Source organism: Triturus cristatus, chromosome 11, assembly GCF_964204655.1.
Source record: "Triturus cristatus chromosome 11, aTriCri1.1, whole genome shotgun sequence".
Taxonomy (NCBI): domain Eukaryota; kingdom Metazoa; phylum Chordata; class Amphibia; order Caudata; family Salamandridae; genus Triturus; species Triturus cristatus.
In genome coordinates this window covers 167,584,340-167,610,536 of record NC_140594.1, presented here as the reverse complement: position 1 = coordinate 167,610,536, position 26,197 = coordinate 167,584,340, and the positions used below count along the sequence as shown (strand labels likewise).

Sequence of the window (26,197 nt, the reverse complement as noted above, 5' to 3'; positions counted from 1 at the left end):
AGGGCTCCAGACAAGGATATCCGCTTTCCCTGCTCCACTTCGCAATAGCCCTTGAGCCGCTAGTGAAATGGATGAGGAAGGATGCTCTTATAAGGGGGATCCGCGTGATCATGAATGGAGGGATTTATTACCCCTGTATGATGATGGCATCCTTCTGTTCAGACACTGACAAGGGGAGCACATGAGGGAGGGATTGCTCTCCCCAATTTTAAGTATTTTCACTGGGCGACCCAACTGTTAGTGGCCAACAAATAGGCTTATCCATCCCAGAAATAGTCAGCCATGATTACAGATAGAAGGACAATGGGATTTAACTCAGTGTGCTATATGGCAGAGGAGGAATGTGAACTCTTCCGACACAGGCGGCGATGGTCCCCAAAATATGTTGGGCAGCCACGTGGGCAATGGAATGGGAGGCAAGATTAACACTAGAAACGCTATTGTGGGAAGCGGCTATCCTGGCGAAGATGAACGGGCTAGAGGCACACCGACAGTGGGGCCTGTCCAAAGGACGGGAGGGGGGTATCCGGGAGGAGGGTAAGATGGTGCCCTTCACAGAATCGCTATGAGTTGGCTGGCTGACAATTCCTGTGACATCTAAAAGCGCAACAGATGATGAAGGAGGATGTAGGTTTACTTGCAGAAGTAGCTAATGATACACTGTTGGAATTTAGAATTCTGACTTCACCACTGCAAGTGAGCGATCTCACATATTTACCAAACACTCATACAGAATTGTTAACGCCCACTAGATGCATTGAAGGCAAGACGGGAACACGATTTAGGAGTTATAGAAGAACTGGCGTGGGCAGAAACATGTTGCTATGCTAGAGAGAGAGAGCTATTAAGGCGGGGTTCCAACATGTTCAATTTAAGATCCTATGTCGAGGGCCTACTATACAAGATCTTGATTATACAAGATGGGTAAAACAAAGGAATCTTTACCTTCTGGTTGCAGGTGGAGCACCATATAACAGCAGTGACAGAGGATCAGATTACGCTCAAGCCATCTCTGGTCCTACTAGGGTTATGCAGGATTGTGACGCTAGTTAAATAGGACTTGGTGTTTTGCACCACTGCCCTGGTGGTGGCAAAACGAGATATTATATGTTTGTGGGGAGTAAGAACCATGCCGAGCATGTCTGACTGGTCAGACAACATGAACTTGTGTTAGCAGGAAGAAGCCACAGTCTATCATGCTGGCCCTGATAGTTCGACTGGATATGTGCCAAATGATAGGCTATACTGGAAGAGGATTAGGGAGGCTCGGGGAAGAGAATGGAGATGGTTGGAGAATGGGATTCTGTGCGCTGGATGGGACGACACAACAGGGGAAGAACCAGGGGCGGCAAAGTGCACCGAATTGTATAACTGGAATGACAAATGTGCATTCATTTTGTTGTTGACTACCAGGTTTCTATATGTTGTCACAACTAGACCCTGGAGATGCCAGACAATACAAAGCTTGCTAATGGTGCTGTGCAAGTTGCTTGCTATAGCCATCCTAAAGACTAAAAAAAAGTGGGTTTTTTTTAAAGCAAATCAGAGACCACAAAATTAAATGGGGACTTCCCAACAAGGTCACTCAACTAAGGAACCCACTTACAAGTCCATGATTGTAATTGTGGGACAGCTCTGTGCAATATTAAAATTATATAACAGAAGTGCTACCAAGGGTGTATGCTAGCCTTAAACTCTAATGCCAACAAACCAAACCTGTACATATAATGTACGAACCAAATGGAATTTCAACAATAACGCCTATCCTCTCCCATACACTGATGATCATTAGAGGATCCAAATTAATTTCATGATACCTGATCTCATAAGTCAGAATATACTATCAGGTAATGCTAGCAGGGTAGCATTTGAGCAGTAGTGCCAGGTGAATCTTTACTGTTAACCAGAAATACATCAGAGATAAGAGATCCATGTCACTGTAGTTCAAGGAAGCCCCATGTTTGAGAAAGAGATGTAGAATACGAAACAGTATACATTTTTGAGTAATAGGATGCTTATTTCAATTTTGTGGCTATGCTTTAAGCAATGAATAAAGGGTTCGAGTGTGATTTCAGTGGCAGGAGAAAACATTACGCTCATGTTCAGAAAACAGTTGATAAAGCACGAAATCCGAAGCTAAACTGACCGCTTGAAAAACCTTCAAATGTATACCCCCCTAATCCAGAAAGACCGTCACCCATGCACTCATCACCAGCAGGCTGGACTACGGGAATGCTCTTTACGCCGGAATCAACAAATCTCTCCTTCCCTGCCCGGTCCTACCTGAACCCAAACTTGTCTCCTGAATGTGTGGGAACCAACAGACCTAAACCATGCTGGGCAAGCCTGGGCAACACTGGGGATGATAATAGCTAAGCGAAATGTAGCACAGAAATGGGGGACGGTGCAGGCCCCAACTCTTGAAGACTGGTGCAGAGACATGGCTAGGACTATGGTGGCAGAAAAAGCCACATACGTCCACAGAGGATGTCCCAGGAAATAGAGAAGGATATGGGGTACATGAAATGCCTATAGAGGAAACATATGTATCCCCCCAGCAATATACCTGGATTTAGAAGAGGAGATATAAAACTGTCATAACACATTACAGCGATAATATCATTCATATATTGTTGACCAACTGTCAGAATTCTATAAGCTATCGTGCAAAGAATATGGACTGTAATATAAGTGCTTTGTCAAATGTAAAAGGTTCAAACGCAGATCTTTGTCCCCTAATAAAAATCGTTTAAAAAAAAAAATCTCTCCTTCACAAACTCCTGACCGTCCAGAACGCCGCAGACAGACTCGTCCTCCGCCTCCCATGACCTCCGAGACCTCCACTGGCTCCCTGTCGGAAAAACAGTGACCATCAAGCTGTTCACACACACCTACAAAGCCCTCCACATCACCGGACCCCAATATCTCAACAATAGAATCTCCTTCCACGCCCCCAAAAGAAACCTCCGCTCCACCGACCTAGCCCTGGCCAAAATCCCCCGCATCCATAGAGCCAGAACGATAGGCAGATCCTTCTCCTACATCGTGGACAAGACCTGGAACGAACTCCCCCTCAGCCTCAGACGAAGCCCGACACTGCAAGCCTTCAGAAAGGTCCTCAAGACCCGTCTCTTCGGAGGACCTCAGAGCTGCCCGAACCCCTTCCCCCACCCCCAGCGCCTTGAGACCCTTACGGGTGAGTAGTGGGCTCTATAAGTCCCTGATTGATTGATTTTAAAAGCCAATGGCAGGTGTTTCAAAGATACACAGTTCATTCAGGATTCTGGTGCATTCCTCTACTCTTTTAATTTCTATATGATGTGTTTTCTCAATAGCACATGTCCAGAGCTCGTACTCCTGCCGATTATGAAATACTGGTTTCCGTTTACCTGAAGCATGTCCTAATATCTGTAGTTGCAGATGTTTTCTGACTCTTGGACTGGTGGACACAGAAAACTGCATAAGTCTATCCTGCTCCCAAATGCTTTGTCCTTTCTCAAATCTCTTCGTTTATGAATTCATTCTGTACAAAGTGTTCCCGTAGAAGCTACCAACAAGTGCCAAACCCCCTAGGTTGAAATACTTATTTCAACCCACCTCAAGCTTCCCTACACATTGGTAAGGTGTTCTCTCTTCTACACTGTACTAGTCCTCCTCTCATTAAATGTCACCCTTCACCCTTGCCCGGTTTGTGCCCACTCTCTCCCTCAACCCCAAGATTAGTTCACAGTTTATTCTTTCTTTACGCGGATAACTCATAAAATTCTAGAAAGCAAAGGGATGACTGCCTTCATGACAGTTAAGAGGCAAGCTCAACTGAATTGAGGGATTTATTTATTTATGCTCACTGCTGCCGAAAAACCCATTTCAGCCTCCTTATGAGGGTGCTGTTCTTGTGCAGACATAGAAAGGGATGTTTTACGTTACTTAGGTCTTCATTGACAACAGACAAGAAATCATTTCACTTCACCAGGTAAACGAGAAAAGGTTTATTTTCGAATTCATAATCATGATGTCTTATGTAAAGGAGGTGGTTGTGAAACAATGACTGGCAGAGTATCTACATCAGAGATGGTTTAATCAGCACTTTAAGACTCACAGTTATGTAAAGATTTAATATAGATATCCAATAAAGTCACTCAGATTAGCATCTTCTAGTTAAAAATGAAAACGCACTCACTCAGAGCAATTCTGGTCAGAAGCACAGACAACGTGCCCAGAGTGACCTTCACTGCACCAACTTGATAAGAACTTACCTGTTGAGAAAGGAAGTATTCTGCTTGCTTCTGAGACAGAGGCCCACTGCAAGCCAGATCTTCTTCTCTGTAATAAAAATAAGCGCCGTCACCCAAAGTTGCTACAAAACAGCAGCAGAATGGCTCAGTAACAAAAAGACTGCTTAGTAAATTAAATAAAATTTTTACCACAATCTGCATTGGCCGATTGTAACAGCAAGGGGCGGAAAGGTCTCCCAATAAAAAAAAATCAACAGTTGTATTTAACGAGCTGAGCTCCCCATCACATACAACTTTACCCACATTTCAATTCTGCATTTTACCCATTAGCTTAAAGATACCACATTCCACACACACAGCACAGTGAGGATCATTGAGAGGGACTGAAATGAAATTTAAAAAAAGCTTATTTTATTAACTATACGGAAAGATGTGGTGGATATGCCTCGATTCACAAGAACACCGGGAAGCTATGCACACAAACAGACAAGGATTATTACCTGAGTGGAGGATCAAGCTCTTCTTTTTCCATCCTACCCTCCACCTCGTCACTTGTGGTCAAGTCCATATCAGTGTCATCGCCGCTCAAATTTGCAGCAGAAGATTTTTTCTCCTCAATTTTGAAGTAGTGTTGAAGGGCAGTGTAGAGCTTGTACACCTGGCTGAATGAAAGCTTGTTGTAGGCCAAGATCATGTGACGGAGAAATAAACCTATTCAAAGGAGAGGCGAGTTACCACTATTCAAACGTCCGAGTGCACGACAGCAGTCCATGAGAGCAACGAGGAAGCCGTCTTACCTTCAGCATTCCTCCACGTTGGTCACTAGTTTGCACCAATTAATAAAGCAATTGAACTGTTAACACACACTTGGGGGCCATAGGGTTAATTTACACTAAAAACACAATTCCAAGAGGGACATAATGTTTACTGCCCCCTATGCGCAAATTTCACACTTGGAATATACTGACTTCGTGGGGTTTGATATTTAAAAGGTGTGCAAATTGTACCCCATTCCAATTAATGAATGTTAAAAAGGGTGAAAACACATTAACTTTGCATGTTGTTTTCCATTCCTGGGTGTGCAAACAGCATTACCTGACACCATTCAACACGTTTAACAATTTGCAGCCAAGCTGTAATCTGGTTTCAGGTGAAAACTCATGTTTTTGCCCAAAGTGAAATTAGCACCCAACTTGGAATCAGGCTGAAGTTTTTATACAAGGCCACAATCATCAAAAATTTCCTTAACTAGTATGAGAGATCCCCTGGGACTGCTGGAGAGTTTTGAAAAATGACCCTTTGTGACACGCTTTATTACTTGTGCCTCTAGACTGTGGTAAAGTGTGTGAGTTTATGCTCATAGCCGTTATGAATTCAATGGGAGGCTTTGTTCTTCAAATTCAATTTGTGCAATCTGTTAAAATAGCCAAAGGCACTCGTGGTCGCTGCTGTGTCAGTTTAACTATACTGAATGTAGGGTAATGAATTAGCAGCTCAATACATCAGACTCATTTCCATACAATTTCCATGCACAACAAGCCAGGACCTAATGAAAAATTGAAACTCTGATGGAAACAAGCATTGGTAATACAAACCTGTCTAGCTTGTCAGCAACACCAACAACAGATATCAGGTGGTGCCACTGACAGCAGATTCTCAATATGTTTCATGAGGCACGGGAGGCAGGGACTCTACCTGGCACATTGCAGGAGTCACACTACCCAAGCCAAATAGAAATACGGAGCTGCTTGGCTCCTTCCGCCCGCTGGCGCTTTCAAATACAGATTACAAAGTGATAGCAAAATATTGCCATGCAGGCTAGCCCCACTGGTTCAGTCATTGATCCATCCAGACCAAAACGGGTTTGTGCCCACTCGGAGCACGTCACTAAATCTATGCCACTTCTTTAGGGTAACGCACCATCCCAGAACAGCTTGGGAACACTCAGGGTGTCTAGTGTTAGATCTAGAAAAGGCGTTCGACACCCTGGAGTGGGGCTTTTCATTTGCCACGCTGCATAGATATGACCTTGGAGAGGAGTTCCTGAGCCTTATACTCAACCAGTGGCCAGAGTCAAAATAGGCCCATATTTATCTGCCCAGATCCCTATCGAAAGAGGCGCCAGGCAGGGCTGCCCACTGTCACCGCTTCTTTTTGCGCTGGCTATCAAACCCTTAGCCGAGCCGCTGCGCAGATCGCAGAATGAGTGGCGAATCCCTCTGGGTGATGACCTACACAGAGTGTCATTATATGCAGACGACCTGCTAATATACCTTACAGATGTCAGGTTGCCTTGTGTAGTTGTGGAGCGAACGCTGTTAGAGTTTGCTGCTGTGTCAGGGCTCCATGTGAACTGGGCCAAATCATGCCTGTATCCCTTTGCAGAAACCACTTCGAACCCGCGTCTAACGATTGCTGGCAGGCCAGTGCACTGGCAGCTGTCTGCATTCTGATATTTAGGTATACACATATGGAGGAACCCGGAAGACCTACTTGAGGGCAATCTAATGCGCGCCATCACTCCGGTGCGAGCGCAGATGTCCTTTTGGGGCACACTGCCACTGACGGTCATGGGTCGAATTGCATTGATAAAGATGGTGGTACACCAGAGACTATTGTACTAATTTGTAAACTTGGCGTCCTGCCTTAAACTGGCACTGTTCAAAAATCTAGAAGTAGATATGAAGAAATTCATCTGGGGCGTACCGCGCAGCAGAGTGGCCATGTCCAAAATGTACCCCTCAACAACTAACGAAGGCCTTTCACTGCCACATATGGAACAATACTACCTCGATGCCCAGCTCCAATGGGTAGCTAGATGGCTAAGCGTACGCCAACTGGAAGACTTAGCGACTCACGTACCGGCTCTTACTCATTCGCAAGTAATTGAGTTGGTTCACCCCAGCAAGAAGAGCAGGCCGCCAGCCCAGCTGATGTTGGATGTAGCCCATTACTGCTACCGCTGTAACCTGCAAATCACGCCCAGCGTGATCCCTTACGCGTCGTCCCTTCCCTTCTAGGAGACACCGCGCTGTTGTGGGGGCGGAGCTAATGCAAGGGGAATAGGCTGGCATCCTGACTGTCGGGGACCTATACAGAGAGGGGAAGCTTTTACCTTTCGAGACGCTTGCTGAGGACTCGGGTCTGTCACGGGGTCAATTTTTGCTACATGCAGCATTGGTCCGCAGGTTACAGACTTCATGGGGCTATACAGCACAGGAACCGCCCACGCACTTAGTCATGCAATATTAGCATGAATTAGGTACAGGCTGTTACTTCGTCAAATGGTTTGCTGGGTCGCTGAGAACACACACAGCGCCACAGTTGAGCTCCCTACATGCTCACTGGGAGGCTGATTTGCAGCGTCCCTGCACTGAGTGTGAATGGTTGGCCAGTCTCGACGGTCCCAACCATATCCCCGTAATGCAAGATTCCGGCTCATCCAGTACTACATAGTGCACAGCCTACCTCACACCATTCAAAATAAATATTTGAATTGTGCCGACACCAGCTGCCCACAATGCGGGAAGTCGGGTTGACTTACTTCACATAGTTTGGTTCTGTTATACAACCATACTGCAGAGCTGTCACCACAACCCTAGCGCAGTGCACAGAACGTGCACTGAGTTGGTCATGGGAGGTATGCATACTGGGATTATATCACAGATCTAGTAAACACAAAGTGGCATCTCATTACGTAGACTTGGGACTCATAGTGGCCAAGCGTCTGATCACGCGGCGCTGGAAATCACCTGACCCCCTTGCAGAGAAGGCCCGGTTCCAATCGCTTCTCTCCTGGGCACAGACAGAGAGTATAGCGCTGCGTCGTGAAGATGTGGTAGGTATTCGTAAGCAGCCGCTCGCGGGAAACTGGGATGCGATCCTGTCGAATTTCCGAACAATCTGGCGGAGTCAGACTAAGGAGCCTAATAATTCACCCGAACAAAACGTGAGTTAAACCCTGGTAGTATGATCAGATCACAAGAAGTATATCAATGCATTCTCCAGTAACATGATTAGGGCGGCGGGCGTAAGCCCCGCACTAACTATTGTCCAAACCAGTTAGCCCAGTATTCAGCAGACATTCACCGTGTAATAGGCACCTTGTGGGGTAGCACATTGAACAATTAGCACATATCCAAACGCTGTGTGCAGACAAACAAATAGTCCCTGTAGTAAGAAGATATCAGATGGGCATCGTGTTGCTCTGTTTCAACGTTATAATTTTGTGCATAGGAGTCAGTGTGATATTTCATTTGTTATATCAATGCTGTGTTACAAATAGCCTAATCCTATATTCATCAGGTTAGCAAATCCATCCTCAAAAGTACTAGGCAAGAATCTTGTGTGTTGATGATTAATTCAGATATGATTTGCTAGAAGCCTGATTCAGGTGTAATAATTGTATCAAACTGCAATTGGATTACCTGAAGTGTACTGTAATAATGCAAATTAAAAATAAATAAAAAAAATAAAAAAAAATCAATAAAAACACATTTAAACAATAAAAACATAATAATCAGGTGGTGCCACTGATTCATGGATATGGAATGGCAACGCAGAAATTGTCAATGGGCGCTTAACCCATGACATAGTGCGATCTCAATTTGTGATATGCAGTGGCTCTGAGTACTGATCACACTAGGGCTGGAAAAAGGTCTGTAGTCGGATGTTAAAAAGGAAAACTTTTGATTCTAGTTTAAGCTTTGGGGTGACAACTCTTTCTTGTAAGTGCACTAAAGTGGCAGCCAAAACTGGAAAAGGATGTGGTGTAGAGTTGCAGCTCTGTGCTTTTTTTTATCACTTCCTCATTACCATCAGACAGACCAAACTTAAATTACAGCATGACATTTTCTTCAATTTAGAAGGACCAAAGGATTACTGATCTGTCTCAACTTTTTTTTTTACTGTTGATCGGTTACTCATGTGCTGATCTGCAAAACAAGTGGCTGCACTCTAACCAAGATCTCAACACTCAATTGTAATTCTTGAAAAGATTATTGATTTAAACATGTAAACAGCAAACTGGTCTTGGTGGAAATTTACATAACTTCACGCCCAGTGATCGGCATCTGACTTGCATAGAAGGAAAATCCCGGAATAGCACATTTAATCCCAGGATTACTACGGTTTACCAAACCATAGACAATCTGGACCTCTTACATGGCTGATCAGGGCTCTTCTAATGAGATGCGAGATAGTTTTACCTTAAATCACCACAAAAAAAATTAGAGAAAAAGTATCCTGGATTTTAAAAATGTCTTGGGATTAGTAAAACCCTCCTCCACCAGCGTGTCTTTTCAATTCAATCTTCAAACATGGACTGCTTGCATTCAGTTACCAAAAAGAAAATAGGATATGTGACTATTTAACCACAACCCTTCAAATCCACAGAGACTTGTCAGAGGTCACTACCTTTACTGATTTAATTAATCACAGATTCTACACACAAAAACCACTGCACCAACACTACTAACTATTACTTGGGTTCCAGTGATCAAGTACCAGAGAAAATATTTAATCATATGCTCACTCTTCTAAACAATAAGGACCGATCACGGTGGGGCGCAAATAGTAGGTGCTTCTTTCTCCGAATTGTGACGAGCGAAACCTCCGGCAATTTTGAAAAGCAAATAGCGCACGTGCACTCTTCGTACACTTCAGAAAGGGAAATAACATTGACTTTGGTACATTTCTACCCCGTAGATGTTGCGCCCACTGCTAGACCAAATCACAGGGTGTGCACTTCACACCTGTATCTTGCGGGTCCATTGCAATTGGGTCCTAACGTGATCACATCAAGTCTAGATACACATAACGTGGACTAATACGTTTAAAAGTTTTCAAAACATTATATTTGGTTGCAACACCCACTTAACCTTTTATCATACATTATTTTTAAGAAGCGCTGCAATTTGCTGGTAAACGTTTGGCTTGAGACATCCACATTCAGAAATCAAATTTCTTACTGAGCCTCCACAATCACTTACCTACGACACTTGTCTTGTGCACCTCTGGTTCTGTCCCAGAAAAAGAATCACCCAGGTCATCGAAGAACTGCTCCATATCCTTCAGCTCCCCCTCGGCCATCAGTTTTATTCTGAAAAAGAAATTAAAGTATTAGGATATGCCATTGGACTTTCTGCAGAAGAGACGCAACCACACACCTGAATAAGAATTTCAGCCTGGAAACAACTTTGAAAGAGAAAAAGGGATATATAAACAGTTCCCAACTAGCACTCACTTCACAATCTCTGCATTGAGGCTTTTGGACAGAAGGTGCTCTAAAGAGAGTTGATGGGTGTAGGCACCCAATCAGGCTCGAGGGCCATGCACAAAACATATGTATGGATCTCTTTTTCAAATGTTGAAATATTACTGCTGCTGCGGTTCCCACCAAATGCATTGCTACTTGGTGGCAGTTTTCAGAACTTTTCCAGGCTCCCTATCAAGTACCTTTCCCAACATATTTGGGATTGCCACTTGAATAGTAATTCAAGCAGAACCACAGCATTCTGGGAAAGTACGAGCAAACTGCAGCTGTGTGCATTTCCAGCATCACACGGTAAGCAAAATCTCTTAGGGAGATGAAGTTAACAGGATCAACTTAAACTTTTGTGCTTAATACTTAATTTCTTAATTTTTGGTAAAACAGTTTTATAGGGACAGGTTATTTCTCAAAGAGTATCTGGCAACATTAGTGTTCCTCTCCCTCAAGGAGCCAAAAATGTCAACCAAGGCTCGTTCCCCCCATGCCAACGATTGAAATGGGGAAAAACACAGACTCTTGATACTGGCATTACCGAGCAGAAGCAAAGCTGCTATGAAAGGTCTTAGCACAGCAGCAGTAAACTGGAAAACCTTACTTAGAAAGAGCAGATGAAGAGAAAAAGTCAAATAGCACAGACTGGATTCTAAAACAAACTAGTAAGTGGACAAAAGAAGCTGACTGAGGACAATATGGTAACAGAAACCATCTCAATAAAGTGGTGTGAAACACAAAATCACAGCCAACAGAATACCCCTCCTGCGGTAGTGACGCATTCTAAAACCCAAAGTGACAAAGACTACAAAGCACAAAAGCTGGAGGGCTGAAAACATTGGTAACATTACTATGCTTTAATTCTCATTCGTCGGTCTTCAGGACGGTGTGATCATTCTTCTTGATACAGTCACACTGCAGTGCTCCACTGCCACTGTGCCTCTGCTGCAGAATGTTATCCGTGCAAGCACAGATTCAAGAATGAGGTTCATTACTATCTTTATTTCTCTCAACAAATACACCTAGGTTGGGGAAATTGAACCAAGGCATAAACAGAAGGAAGCAGGCTACCAGAAGAAAGTGAACTCTGTCCTAGCTGGAGGACTAGTGAGGGGAGGTCAATCCCAGCAATCCCCAAACAATCATAATGTTGCCCATGCTGTCTGAAAGTTGGCATGAACCCGGGTGCCACAGTGAGGTGAACCTCGATGCACTTCACTGTGGTGTTTCTGCTCTCCCAGGATAGGCGAGACTAAGACAAATGTCAAGAAGAGGAACTTCTTATGAAAACAGGAAGAGCTGAGCTGGATCCCAAATATATTGCAAATCCTGAATTAGACCTCTTCGAAGAGGTGTCCAAATACACATGTTATGCTGCTGCCTACTGCCAAGGATCACTTTTAGGCAAAATGGGTGCCCATTCAGAAAACACAAGTAAAGTAAAGTTAGGAATGGGATCAAAGTGACAAATCCAATAAAAATGTGAACACAAAGCAAATAACTAATATAAAAACACTTAAGGTGAAGGCCTACCTTATTTGTACAGATTCAGCTATTTTGGGGCAACACTCTTCAACAGACTTCAGCAACCTGGATAACGGCATATCTGGACCCTAAACAAAATACAGAGGAGACATTAAAAGGTGGGGATACGCAAAGCAGCATGGCTTTCATAGAATTGTGTCTATGTGAAAATACAGCAGCAAACAGTACTCTAATGAGAAATTGTGTCATCATGTAAAATAAAGTTTTATTATCATAATCTGCATGATTATGCATGGCTAAAACATGCTAAAGCACTTTTTTGTATAGAAAAACGTGTGCTTTATGAACATGCAAAGCCAATAGGCCTCAGCTGTTCAAGAGCTACTGGCTTTGCCAATGTGTTTTAGCTATGTTGTACACCAGCTTGGCTGCTGTTCAGCATGGGTAAAAGTTAGTGACAGAGGAGAGTTGCGTGGAGTGTCGTAGAGTGGAATGGCTAAGAGTGGAGTAGAGTAGAATGGCAGAGAGTGTTGTGTATTGGAGTGGCATACAGGCACATGCATCAAGCAAAATACCGGTCGCAAACGGGCAGATTCTCAGAATCTGACCCTTTGCTCCCGGTATTTTTGCATTTGGGATGCATCATCCCAAATGCACAAATCGCTATTTAAGGAATCTCAAAATTGGGATTCCTTAAATAGCGATTGCATTTAAGGAATCCCTAATTGAGATTCCTTAAATGCAATGCATTACAGTTTAAAAAATAGCGATTTCGCTATTAGCGTGAGCAAATTACCATGAGGCTGGACCTCATGGTAATTTGCGAAAACTTAGAAAAATGCACTTATTTGCATTTTTCTAAGTTTCATGTTGCCCACACACATGCCCTTAGAGCATGTGTGTATGCAACATTTGTGCAGAGTGAACATACATGGGTGCAATAGGGTGTCATTTTGACACCCTTGCACCATCGAAATTGCGGGAGCAATTTGCGAGTACCTACTGGTACTCGCAAATTGCTCCCGCAATCTCTAATTCATTCCTATGGGCCTGGAGGCCCATAGGAATGAATGGGAAGACATTCCTTAATTGCGACTCGCAATTTGCTAGTCGCAATTAAGGAATTTGTGGGAATCGCTATTTCTTTAGCGATTCCTACATGCATAGGGTTTTGCTATTCCTTAATTGCGATTCCTTAATAATCGCTATTAAGGAATCGCAAAACCCTATGATGATGCATGTGCCTGATAGTGTAGAGCTGCATAGTGGCATGCACTGGAGTGACAGAGTAGAGTGGCCTGATGTAGAGTTCATTGGTGCAGTGTTGCAGAGTATAGTGGCAAAGAGTGCAGTTGCATTTAATTCAACAGCATACAATGCAGAGTCGCAGAATGCAGTGGTGCAGATTAGACAGGTGCACATTAGAGGGAGTGGCACAGAGCAGAGTGGAGCAGAGCGGCGTGGCACAGAGTGGCGGGACGCAGACGGAATCTTGCACATTCTCCAAAAAAGAAAATAGAGGATAAAGTTACATTACCAAATCATTAAATACATTAAATTCACAAATGATTGATGGTACAGTCCTAATGTATACATACATAAAAATCCCAAAAATAATTTACAGAATATTTCCAAAACAAACGAGAAATTCTAAAGCAATCAACACTTCCTGAATAAACAAATACATCGAGATCTCTCCCATCCCCCTTCCTTAGAGAACATAAATATACAAGCGTACCGAGCCACGAGTGGAAGAGATGTAACACACAACCTCCCTATATGTCTGACTCAACAAAAATCTCAGGAAAACAAACTTCACCCGCGACAACTCAACACTCTAGAAGAACCACTCAACGCGGAGGTACACACAACCCCACAACTCTGTACTAGGGTACTCACAACCGTACAACTCTGTACTAGGGTACACACCACCCTACAACTCCGTACTAGGGCACTCACCACCCTTCAACTCTGTACTAGGGCACTCACCACCCTCCAACTCTGTACTAGGGCACTCACAACCCTACAACTCTGTACTAGGGTACCCTCCACTCTACAATTCTGAACTAGAGTACTCACCACCCAACAACTCTATACTGAGATACTCACCACCCTACAACCCTGCACTATGGTACTTACAACCCTTAAACTTCCAACCAGAACACAAGACCTAACCACAAGCACACCATTATTAAACACATAAGAACCGCACATCAAAGTACAAGTTTTTATAATCATTGAGAATCAGGCAAAGTAGACTATACCCCCATGCACCACCCAAAAAGGGTACACCAGGAACATAAACAGAAACTGCTAATGGCATGAAATAAACAAAGAAGCATAGTTAAAATAAGAATAACCCATAGTGAAGAAACATCAGTTACTTGAAATAACAAGTATGGAAAATACCAGAAAACTCCCAGTTCACTAGATGAGCAAGAGGATCCGACAACAAACAAAAGAAACAAGCATTGGCATAGCCAATAGGTCTCGCCTTTGGGACCTTATAAGTGTTTAGTTAACCAGCACAATATCCTTGGTGCAACATCATCAACTGTTGCATAGCTAAACACTTATTAGGTCCCAAAGGCGAGACCTATTGGCTATGCCAATGCTTGTTTGCTGAAGTGACCCGAAATGTCTGAGGTCATTGCCAACAAACACTTGGAGTTTGCCACGGTGCTGCACCAGTCTTGCTTCCCAACCCTCCTGACGTCCAGCGCCCATCAAACCGTCTCTCAGACAATCATGTTCTGCCCTCCCTCGTGTGGTGCTTCCAGCTGTGAGGACTGCTAATGGGCGTCTGACTCAACAGGTAACACGCTTACAAGGCGTCGTCCACTCACTGCCATCAGTGCCACGCGGACAGCGCTCTCCACCGCAGCACAGCATCCTTAGCCAGCAGTGTTCACACTAAATCCACTGATAAGATACTTGCCTGCAGGGGAGGCATGCTAGTTTATTTGTGTTATCGATTCCAGGCTTTCTACCGCCTAATATTGGCTGCTCGTAAATAGTAAGTTAAAATACAATACATTTTCCACAATATCAATATGTTAGGGGGAAATAAACCACAATGCTTATATATACAAGCAATGAAATGCATCAGCAAGTGTGATTTTTTTTTTTTGCACAGTTTGGCAGATGGGATTTCATTGCTGTTAGAACTGCTTTGGCTGGTTGATCTGTGTGAATTGGACGTTATTCCAGTGATGGAAACCAAGGCCTTCCATGTTTCATCTTGATTGCTTTCGGACTGGCCATAGTCTTTGAAGGATATCCGGAAAGACCTATTTGGCGGGTGGCGAGAAATGGAAGATTTCATAGAAACATCTTCCACAAAGACCTGCCTTTTCCAAAATATTTCGATGGCAGTGAAGATTCCACGAACCTGAAGTCTTTACTGGAGTCCTCAGATCTTTACAGTATCTCGGCCTCCCAGCTGAAGTGTACTCTGGACTTAAAAGGCGGTGTGTACACTGGTCTAGAGGCAGTGTGCAAGCTGGACTCGAGGCAACGTGTACACCGGACTCAAGAGGTGATGTTTATGCTGGGCTTGAGGCAATGTGTACGGTGGACTCTAGAGGCAATGTGTACGGTGGACTCTAGAGGCAAAGTGTACGGTGGACTCTAGAGGCAAAGTGTACGGTGGACTCTAGAGGCAAAGTGTACGGTGGACTCTAGAGGCAAAGTGTACGGTGGACTCTAGAGGCAAAGTGTACGGTGGACTCACGAGGCAAAGTGTACGGTGGACTCACGAGGCAAAGTGTACGGTGGACTCACGAGGCAAAGTGTACGGTGGACTCACGAGGCAAAGTGTACGGTGGACTCACGAGGCAAAGTGTACGGTGGACTCACGAGGCAAAGTGTACGGTGGACTCACGAGGCAAAGTGTACGGTGGACTCACGAGGCAAAGTGTACGGTGGACTCACGAGGCAAAGTGTACGGTGGACTCAAGAGGCAACGTGTACGGTGGACTCAAGAGGCAATGTGTACAAATTTCTAACTTGAGTGTGTTTTCGGCTGTGACTCACAACGCTTTCTCCTGGCGCAGCTAGTTTTACCGCTTGAGTGAAGGCGGACGAGAGTGCTCACTGTGGAGCGACAGGCGTGCGCGTACTTTGTTCTGACATGGGCACTTTGTTCTGGCTCCCTTTCAGATCCAATTAAATAGATTTGTGGCAATGGTACCTGCTGGGATGGCTTAGTCATGTTTCGCTAACACTGCAGTACCTTCCTTCTTGCCATTTAGCCCCCCACAACTGCTGCATGATGACAAATTTGCCTTTTCTTTATGCACAGAAGAAAGCTAAGCCTTCCACATTCCTCAAAATGTTCAATTTGTTTGTTCAACCTTTGGCATTTTTTTTCTCATAAAAGTGTAGCGCACTGTTCTCGAAAAGATCAGAGGGTTAGGGTGTTCATTGTGTCATGTGGTCCCTATAGACATCTGTACAAAAATAAAGGGCTAGGTTTAATTTTTGGTGGTAACGTTTCAGCCTTTCTTTCTTCTGAGGTTAACAGTAAGAGTCGTGTTGAGCTATGTAATAAAACTTAATGCAACAAGAGGCAAGTAACTTTTGTATGTACTTTGTGAAGTAGCATTACTCTTATTACCCAGATAGCACTGAGTGCAAGTACTGGTGGATGTGCATCAGCTGAGTAGGCTGTTCATGCTTGGGTCCAGAGTTACTATAAAGTGTGGGCTCTCTCTGGACACTAAGCAGCATTTCACAACACAAAGCAACCAAACCAGCAGCACTGATCACCGTTCCGGTACTCAATGTATGTTCGGCACTGAAAATGTGACGCAAATGCAGCACAAAACGACTTTTTGCTGCCAACCTCTTCCAATACCCATGTAACAGAAATGTAATGGGGCAGGATTAGCACAACTACCCTAAAGTTTTACCACAAAACCCTATTTTCTAAAATTGCGCGGCCTGGCATTGCTTTGAATCCTGGCCCCAACCGAACCAGGCATAAACTAGGGGCCAGCGGACTGTGCAGTTTTCCCACTCGTATGATTTGCAATTGCCGGAAAAATACAAATTTCATACAGCTTAGCCTTTGCCGGTTTTCATTTTAGAAATGTGTACTGTAGGGTGTACCTCGAGCACAGGCCTCACGCCAACCACTGGTGCCTCACCATGGCGCAGGCATAGTGTCGTGTTAAGCATTGTTTTGCACGGCCATGTCTGGTGACCTCATTGTTGTGTGACTATACAGGTATTTACTGTATGAGAAACAGGGTCCAAAAGATATAAGTAAATCTGGACCTTGGAATCCACAGCAGTAGTATTGATAACCTAACACACTTTGACGTTCACTATGCATTAGCAAATAATCTACATTTGTTGCTAGCATAGTGTAATGTGAGCACATATACAGTTTGTGCATTTATTAATCCTTTATTACCGTAAGTTTCAACATGGCCGTCAGATTATATGCATTGACCTTTGAATGAAGCACTAGAATAAGGTAAAATGGCTCATCTGTGTTTTACCACGTGCACTGGTCCTGCAGCCTAAATAAATACACATTTTGTTGATAAAATGTGTGTCTGCCAACGAAGCATAAACAATCACATTCAGTAAGCTGTTGGTTCTGCTGAAGTTCCACGGAAGCTTAAACTATTAAGACTTATCACATAGTGACTTAAATAAGTTCAGTTTATGGTTTGTGTATAGGGTTAATCTTTAAAAGATTACATGAGAAATTTATTAAGCGGGCCTGCAATAGTCATTGTGTGTGACATGAATTCATGGGCTTTTTGCAGGTTGGTGCCTTTTGCAACCTGGTGCCTAGGAACGTAATTATTTAACAATTTCTAATGTTTGTACGCTATCATGCAGATTTAAATCAGTTTCTGTAAATGCTGAGGAGGGGATATGACATGACGTGGTAATTGGTGCTGCAGGTTGCAGTGGCGGCTGGTGACATTTGAAAGTGGTGAGGCGTTGAGGATGAGTGGCCAGTAGCAAGCAAGCCTGACAGTCTTAAGAGGGGTGCTCTCCCACAAAAGGTTTGATATAAGAGTCGGCAAATGGGGCATCTTCAGGCACATTTGAGAAATCAAGAAGGTTAATAAAGTAACTTTGAAAGTGTAGTTATGACATCAATAAAGAGATTTCATATGATAATTACGCAGCTGTTTATTCCGTATACCAAAATAACAGGGTTAGCAAACAAGGCCTCTTTTTCTATTATTTAAAAGTTCCAGTCAGGCGACTTTCAGCGCCTGTGAAAAGCGCAGATAATTGATTTCTAGATTCCTCCTGCTTGCCCCAGTGCTGTGTGTGTGCTATCTAACTTTAGCGCAGCCATTACAGCCCCTCTTCATCGTTTAGTAACAATCCGTGTAAGGTAATGCAGGTTTAACCTGGCGATTGTGAATTATCAAATTACCCAAACATGCACACAGGTCTGTTAATCAAAAGTACTGTGTAATAAACAACAAATAGGACTTGCCCATCGAACACTGGCTCCATAATGGCTGGCGGAGGCCACGTACTAGCATCGGATAAAGACGACAAAAACATCATTTAGTGGCCCAGGTAATCTGCCTGTCACAATGCAAATAAGACGTGGCAATGCAAAAATGAATGCGCACATACGAATGTAATGTCACATCACGTGGTATGTTTTTACAATAGCGCACCACCAGGCAAAAACCACAAAAGGAGATAGTTATGGTTTAGGGTGGCTTACACTAAGTATATACAGGCAAGCAAGGCATCTAGTGACAAAAATTGAAGATAACCTCGTACAGTGAATGAGAGATGCACCCCTAGCTTCTCACATTCAGTCAATGTTTCTGCGCTCCTTTCTCTATCTTACATTCTCAGCTGGGTGCAAGGCTTCATCATCTCGGTTTTGGAAGCCCAAATCATAATGAACAAAAACTCATGACAGTCTATTTCCTTTTAGTGAGTAAATATCAGTCTTTTTCGGTGTTGAAAAACGCAGGCTCTTCCCTTATGGAAATACACCTCGTGGTGTATGTTTGATTTTCTAGTCGTCTTTCAGACATTTACGATATCGGAACCAATTGTCTACATCCAGAACTATTGTTGCAAGTATGCTTTCTCTCATCTAAGCTCTCGCACAGCACAAATAGATGAATGAATAGATGAAGCATTTCATTCTTTTCAGAGCAGGTAACTGAAAATAAGAGGACTTGTCAGTGTCACGCGCACCAATAGATACACTATGTGTACTTAGTGGTGCAACAGTGATTGCTGGGTTGCTCGTCAGCTTAATTTAAACTGTTGCATTCTGGGAGCTGTGGTTGTTATTTACTTCAGTGAGCCATAGTACTATTTATAGTTGTACAGATAGGGAAATAACTTTTAAACCAACTTGGGCATGTGCAATCTTGGTTATTATTTTGAAGCCTGAAGTAGCGGGGATATTTACATTAACACATGACATTAAACAACGAGGTTAAGGGTAGAAGTCCGTAATGGGAATAAATGCAACATGTCAAGAGCAGCACGGTACCGTGCAAATAAAGTACACAAAAACTGTGCTATCAGAACAAGCAGGTAAGACAAAAGTAAATCAGTCACATACCATGACGTTTTTCCCTCCGACTTGCTTCTCAGGGTAAAAGTGGCTGGCTGTTAGTGTCGAAGTCAGGGGCGGCTATAAACAACAGTTAAAAAGCTAATGATGAGGTTTCTGACTTGATGCGTGCTACGGGCTGACACTTGAAGGCTGGTATCTCATCTGTCTGTCGCAGGCAGATTGAACCGATCAATGGGCCTTCCAGTGATCAATGTGTGCCAAGTTACATTTGTTATACTGTTCACAGTTGTGTTGTTTCCTGCTTTCAGGCCTCTGCTGTAGGAAACGAGATGAGGACCCCTCCGAAGCGACAGGTTCAGGCTCAGTCAGGCTGCTTTTCTCCTAACGTTTTCAAAAGCGAAACCACATGCAGTTTAACGCGTGATACAGCAAATCATTCAGGAGAGGCACCCCTACTACACCCCGCCCCCTCTCGGGATGACCAATCCACTACCTCTTTGTCTCCTTCCGCCGCAGCCTGGGCCACCCCCTCCCATTGAAATGAATGGAATTTTGTTAACTCCTTCCCGGGCCACTGTAATGTGCGCCCGAAGGCCTCCTTGTAGATGGCATTGCAATTCACCACTCCGTCTAAAATGACGTCACTTGTGCAGCTTGTGCCTGCAGGTAGAGCATTACCTCGCCCTTGGCACATGCGCAGCAGAACATGTCCACAATTATTGCCGATCAGCAAGTCATCATTTGTTGAAAGCTAGCGCTGCTGGGCGTTTATGCTCATCGACATCTTGCTTCTCCCTCAGGGTGGTAGGGAGGGCAACGCCCTCTACGCCCATTAACACCAGCCGCCCTTGGCAGGTTGATAGTCCTGTATCACAGGTAATGCTAGTGAAGTTTTTTTTTTTTGTTAGAATAACTCTAAACGTAGTGATGCCGGTGCTATGCCAACTCAGTATACTTGCTTTGAATGTCCCTCTAAATCATCTTTTCATCCTGAAAGACAAGAGAGTATAAAGGGAGTGGTACGCGAGTGGCCGTCGCGCGACGCGAAAATGATCGCGATCAAGCGCGCGGCGAGCGATGCGCTTATGAGCATGAGGAATGCCATATGGCGCCTCTGCTCAAGCACCCGCACATGCACTGCAAGTTGTAGCCGGTGGTAGCATTTTTTGAAGCCCTTACTTAAAGTCTTGGCAGACCAGCGCAAGCGCTGGGTCAGGCGAGACCTAAAAACAATGACACCATTAGCTTGCCTCACGGTGCTGCAAAAATGTATCAAGTTAAATGACAGCAACCAATTAGCTGCCAAAGTCCTTGAATCATCACACATTGCTGAGGGCTGCCGCATAATCTCAAAGCGTTCTAGATTCTAAATCATTTCAATTTTTTGCTTACTGTTCTTGCACCAGCAACCTAGAGCTAGCTGCTCCTTCACCCATTCACAAGTCACTCTGAGAATACCGTCCCAGAAAAAAACGGGTGCAGAGACTGCCGTAGGTTGCTCCAAGCACAAGCTTCATCATAGTCAACTGTGCTGTGGTAATGATGATTTCGGCCCAACCTAGCGAGCTAAGCATCTTGCTGGACAATGTGTGGCCGCAAGAGCAGCCATGGGCTTCCACTTAGCCTCCAAAGATGGTGGCACGTAGACATGACGCATGTCAGGTGGCTCCAGGCACGTTTGTACCCCCAATGACGTTGCGCAGCACGCTTGCCCAACCTGGAATTAGGCGCTGTCACTGTTTGCTCATAGAAAACCTCCTCAGGCCATGGATACATGCAGAGACTCACACACAATGTATTTTGAAAGAGGTAAGCCTTGTGTTTTACAGCCACCAGCGTAACGGACTTTATTTTTTTTTTAAATCCATACAATTCCTTAAAACTTTGCTCAGCACTGGGGTTACGCTGTAAGGGAATGCAAAACTCAACACAAAGCGTCACCAAAATGTTGTAATACAAAAGTCCATTAGACGAGGTGTATATTGTACAGATGGTTTATTTAAGCTTAATTACAAGGTAAGTTCCAGGTAAGATGGTAAATGATAACAGGATGTAGATAGTTGGCAGCCCATCTAGGAGCAGCTCTCCCTGCTGCTGAGCCTGCACACTCCAAAGTACACTCAGCAAAACACCAGGCACCCATGCATTCTATGACATCACCAAGCATTCAGCATTCCACGCATCACAAAGCACTACAGCGCTCATCCTGGCTGAGCAGTAGGGGAGGTGTAGCTAAGGAAAAGGAATGGCAACAGTTAAGTCAAAACAGATATTCCCTGGCACAGCTGTCGGCCCGACAACTCATTCAGGATGACCAATTGAATTGTTAATCTGTTAATGTTTTGTCTGTTTTTTGTAAAGAGCTCTTGGTTGGTGTCCCAGCTATGAAAACAATGTAAAAACTAATAGATACAAGGAAGAATACTACAAATCTGTTACCCCCAAAACAAGAAATTACAATCATTCATTGTCTACGGCCATTAGCATTTGTAAAAACTGCACTTTAAAATGACTGCCACGTATTTTTCAGTGTGTTAAATCCGAGACAATAAACTAGAAGCCCTTTCACATAAAATGCTGTGGAATCAAAAGAAAGGGCTGAATGAACGTGGGATGAGCTGCCATGAAAGCTGCAATCTCTCCCCACCACGGTGGTCAGCAGGGTTCTCACCTGAAGGAGTGGCAGTACCCGCTGGTTCAGCCGTCTCCTCTCAAGCAGAGGAGCAAGGCCCGACCGGCTCATCTCGCTAAGTAGAACCAGTACGGAGATCTTATACGGAGTCACCCAGTCCTTGATGCCGAACACATTAGCGTGCACCACCCCGTTGGTCATCATGGGGTTGAAGTAGAGGCTCTCGTGCACGCTGGCCATGGCAGGGGATCCTGCGGCTCCCCAGGGCCCAGATTATCACCTTAATATGATCTCTATACAGGTTCCTGGACTCGGGCACCCAGACTCGCGCCTCCACCATTCACCCGCACCAGCAACAGAACACATCCAATCAGAGAACCTGCTGTCACGTGACGTCACAAAACAGAGTTGGTCATAAACACTAGCCCGGAAGCATAGAATCAGATCTGCGTATAATGTCGGTGGCCATACTGGAACGAGTTCGCTTGTCTTTCTTCATGTATCAAAATATCTTCTGTCCTCGAAAAGGCAAAGTTTACATACACTCTTTCCCAAAAAAGTAAGAATTACTTAATCAAGCCATTGATTGTTCCAAAACGAAAACAACCAATTCACGATATAACTTTCAATATCGTTATGTCATTAAGTATCCATTATGTGAAAATATGCAATTAACCACGTTCTAATTTAATAACCCTATATTAAAGATACTGTATCTTATATGTGCACTTGAAGTCATAATAAATAAGTTCAAAACTTGTCGCTCCTAGCTGGCTATTTCTTGTAAGCATGGGGCATCTCTGTAGCTCATCCAACTACAATTTCTACTGTAAGGTTTTTGGACTGTTTTGCAAACCTACTGTTACGCGATGCATAATGCACATGGAATATTTTACCTAAAGAGATGTGAAGCTTTTGTGTTTGCAGCAAATAGAAACCGGTGAATGTTTTTACTTTCCGAAGATGATGTTTAGTTGCATGACTCGTCTAGTCATCCAGTGTTTGTGTTGTCTTAACTGTTTTTTTTTTTTTTTAAACTTCTCTTTATTGTAGTTTTTCTTTTACATCCAACATAACCACCAATGACCTCTGATACATAAAAATCACATATTATACATTACATCGTTTGCAGGTTTGTCCTTCCGGCACGTATTTCAGTACTATATGTTCCCACTTCCATCCCCTGCTCATCTTAACTGGTTGTTATCTTTAAAATAATATTACGTTTTTCGAAAAAAAAATCGGAATAACAATTATAAAAGTCCTTTACTACTTGTTTATGAAGACTTAATTCAAAACGTGCAGCCCATTCTATACTGCAAGATCGCTATCTCATAGATATGATATTCACCTCTTAATAACATATTGTGAGTTTAAAATTTGTACTAATATTTTCCAAATATATATTGCAAGGATAATAAAATCACAAGAGTGAAAAGATAATCCTTTTATAATCTGTGCCTTTGTAACGACCGAAACAAGCAAATATCCCTATCTTTCCACCCGCTACTTTGTGTCTTTTGTATGATCGTAACTAGAAACTGTTTGTAACTTTGTATCTTTTGTAATGAAACTTGTTTTATTGTTACGCGCACTAACACATTTGGGTAATGTCCTAACTATATAAAAATACATAATTAAATAGGTATTAAGCTCAGGAGTGGTGGTTTGGCTCGTGCAGGGCGGTGGGAAGGGGAAGATCTTCAGTTTGGCAACCATTTTTGGCAACTCCTTTTTAGGTCTCGGCTGGTGTAGGCTGCGCGCATGCGCAGTCTCGCTGGCAAGACTTAATGTTTACGGGTATTTTTGGTAAAGGGCTGTAAGCCCGCCCCTCTTTTCCATTGGCTGGCATCACCGTTTATGGTAAATGGTGGCCAGCCATTGGATCAGAGCTGTGCATGACGTATTTGCTCGGCTTTTTGACCGGTCCCACTGGGACAGGCTCGCCTGAATTACGTTTGTCGCAAAAGGTTTCTTATCTTTATGGGGCCAAACACATGCCCCCATAAAGACAAGAAACCTTTTAGCAGGCGAGGCCGTCCAAGTGGGACGGCAGAAAAAGCAGAGCAAATACGTCATGGCGAGCACTTGTATATAGCGTGAACTCGACCCAACTGTATTGGAGCGCTTTACATGAGCACTACTTACATCACACAAGGAAACGCTCCTTTTGTGGTAGGCAGGGGGATAAAGTGATTTGCCCAGAATCAAAGGCTTTTGAGCCGACATGGAGCCTTGTTACCCTGTTCGAAAGACGGCAGCTCGGACTGTTAGGCCACATCATCTCCCTGGGTTTTGAGGCAGGTGAGGTATAGGGCGGTGCATGTCTGACAAATAGAGAAAGGGGGGGTGATGCCTATTTCCGAAGCTTGAGTTGCGCTGCACACGTGCAGCGTGAAATAAAGACTTGTTTCATTGCCATGTATGGCCTTGGTCCAGTCTTTCTTCACTTTCTAGTGCCGTTCTCTTCGGTCCATGATAGGTTGGGATCATGGCTGCAATCCTTGCCTCGTGGACGACAGCTCGTCTCTTTTCTCCGTTCTGTCATGCTTGCGGATTCTCCAGCCTAGCAGGTACAAACAAAAGATAAAAACAGCCTGTGCCATCTAAAGCAAACTTTAACCTGGGGCTTGATATGTAGCTCTCGCAATGGACCGACGTACGCTGCAGCTCAAGTGAGGCCTGAGAGCGCATTGCAGAGTTAAACTAAAGTGTGCAAAGGTAGGGGAGTGGCCATACATGAACAGCGGTCAACAGGGAAACACCGCTGCCATGTTAGTCAGGTGGATTAAAAGGAGGGTCCAAACGGAAAAAGAAAATAACTTCCAGTCCTTGTTTTTAGATGTCTGTAAAAGCATGTTAGTTTGAAGAGAGAGACGCTGGTGAACACGAACACTACACTGAAAAATGCTGCAAAGTCATGTTCAGGGGTGTGGAATTTAATAAAATATCTACTTGTCCATGGGGCAGGTTGCTTCATAAATCTACTTGTCCTTTAACAAAATCCACTTATCCCTTTGGTGCCATGTAGTGGAGCGACACATTATGACAGCAATCTCATTATATAAGAGCTCTTATATAGCCTCTCTGATTATGCCTGAGCTCATACCAAAGTAGTGTTTGAATACTTGTGTATTGCTGCAGAGCTACATACCGGGGCTGAAGGTAGTGGTAAGCAATATTTCCAGGGTTAGAATGCCCTTTTGAGTCTGTGCAAACGTAATAACTTGCATGTTTTAAGGGTTTTCAACAACTCTTCCTTAATCTTTTCCTATACTGAGAAATGTTGGAGATGTATTCCTGACAATGGCAGACGTAAACATTCTTCCAGAGTTGGGAAAAAAGTGGTTGGAGGGAAAGTGAACTTGCAAACACTCAGATTTTCGCATGAGCAAATCTGCACATGCATATTTGTTCATGCTAAAATGCAGTTCACAAATATTTTCTAGGAGTACTATTTCTTGTCCTACTTCTGTAAATTCTTGGGAACTCACGAAAGCCGTATAGCTGCACTTAATGCAAGGACATATACAATGGGTGCACTCTTGAGACTTTCTTCAATAATTGGACCCCTAATTTGGTCTGGCGTTGACCATGACCTTTTGAGTTTATTAAAATTCTGTCCCTCTCTGTATCAGCTGGCTTCTCTGAGTAACAGCATTGTGCTCTTTCACAAGGAGCATATCGGCACACAAAGTAGGTTTGTTCAGTGCCAGAAACAACTGTGGCAGTGTGTGCTTTTTGAGACCAAAACCAATTTTTGCCTTTGCTAATGTTTGGTATTATGGTGAGGGCCTGGCAGCTCCCACACCAATAAGGTTTTACAAAAGCAATACCAAACAAATTCACACATTGACAAAACTAAAAAGCTGACTACCAATTTCAGACCTACTGGCTTTAGCAATGCTTGTTTATTTTTGTTTACCATAATCTTATTAAAACTAGTTACACTGATTTTCCATTATGAATATTTTTGGGAAATACTAGCATGCATCAACACATGTTACTAAATGATGCTGCAAGGAAATGGTACCTGAAATTTTACAGTAGTT

At 43.7% G+C, this 26,197-nt stretch overlaps 1 protein-coding gene across 1 annotated transcript in view; it reads right to left on the bottom strand.

Annotated features, from left to right (window-relative positions):
- Positions 1 to 22,532, bottom strand: part of ANAPC5 (anaphase promoting complex subunit 5) — a 148,009-nt gene extending 125,477 nt beyond the window's left edge. The window contains exons 1-5 of the mRNA XM_085633322.1: positions 22,185 to 22,532; positions 12,031 to 12,110; positions 10,226 to 10,335; positions 4,736 to 4,946; positions 4,257 to 4,323 (exon numbers count right to left, since the gene is read on the bottom strand). Of these exons, the coding sequence (XP_085489448.1) occupies positions 4,257 to 4,323; positions 4,736 to 4,946; positions 10,226 to 10,335; positions 12,031 to 12,110; positions 22,185 to 22,385 (669 nt within the window). The 5' untranslated portion in view covers positions 22,386 to 22,532. The remainder of the gene's footprint in view (positions 1 to 4,256; positions 4,324 to 4,735; positions 4,947 to 10,225; positions 10,336 to 12,030; positions 12,111 to 22,184) is intronic.
- Positions 22,533 to 26,197: the final 3,665 nt, after the last annotated feature.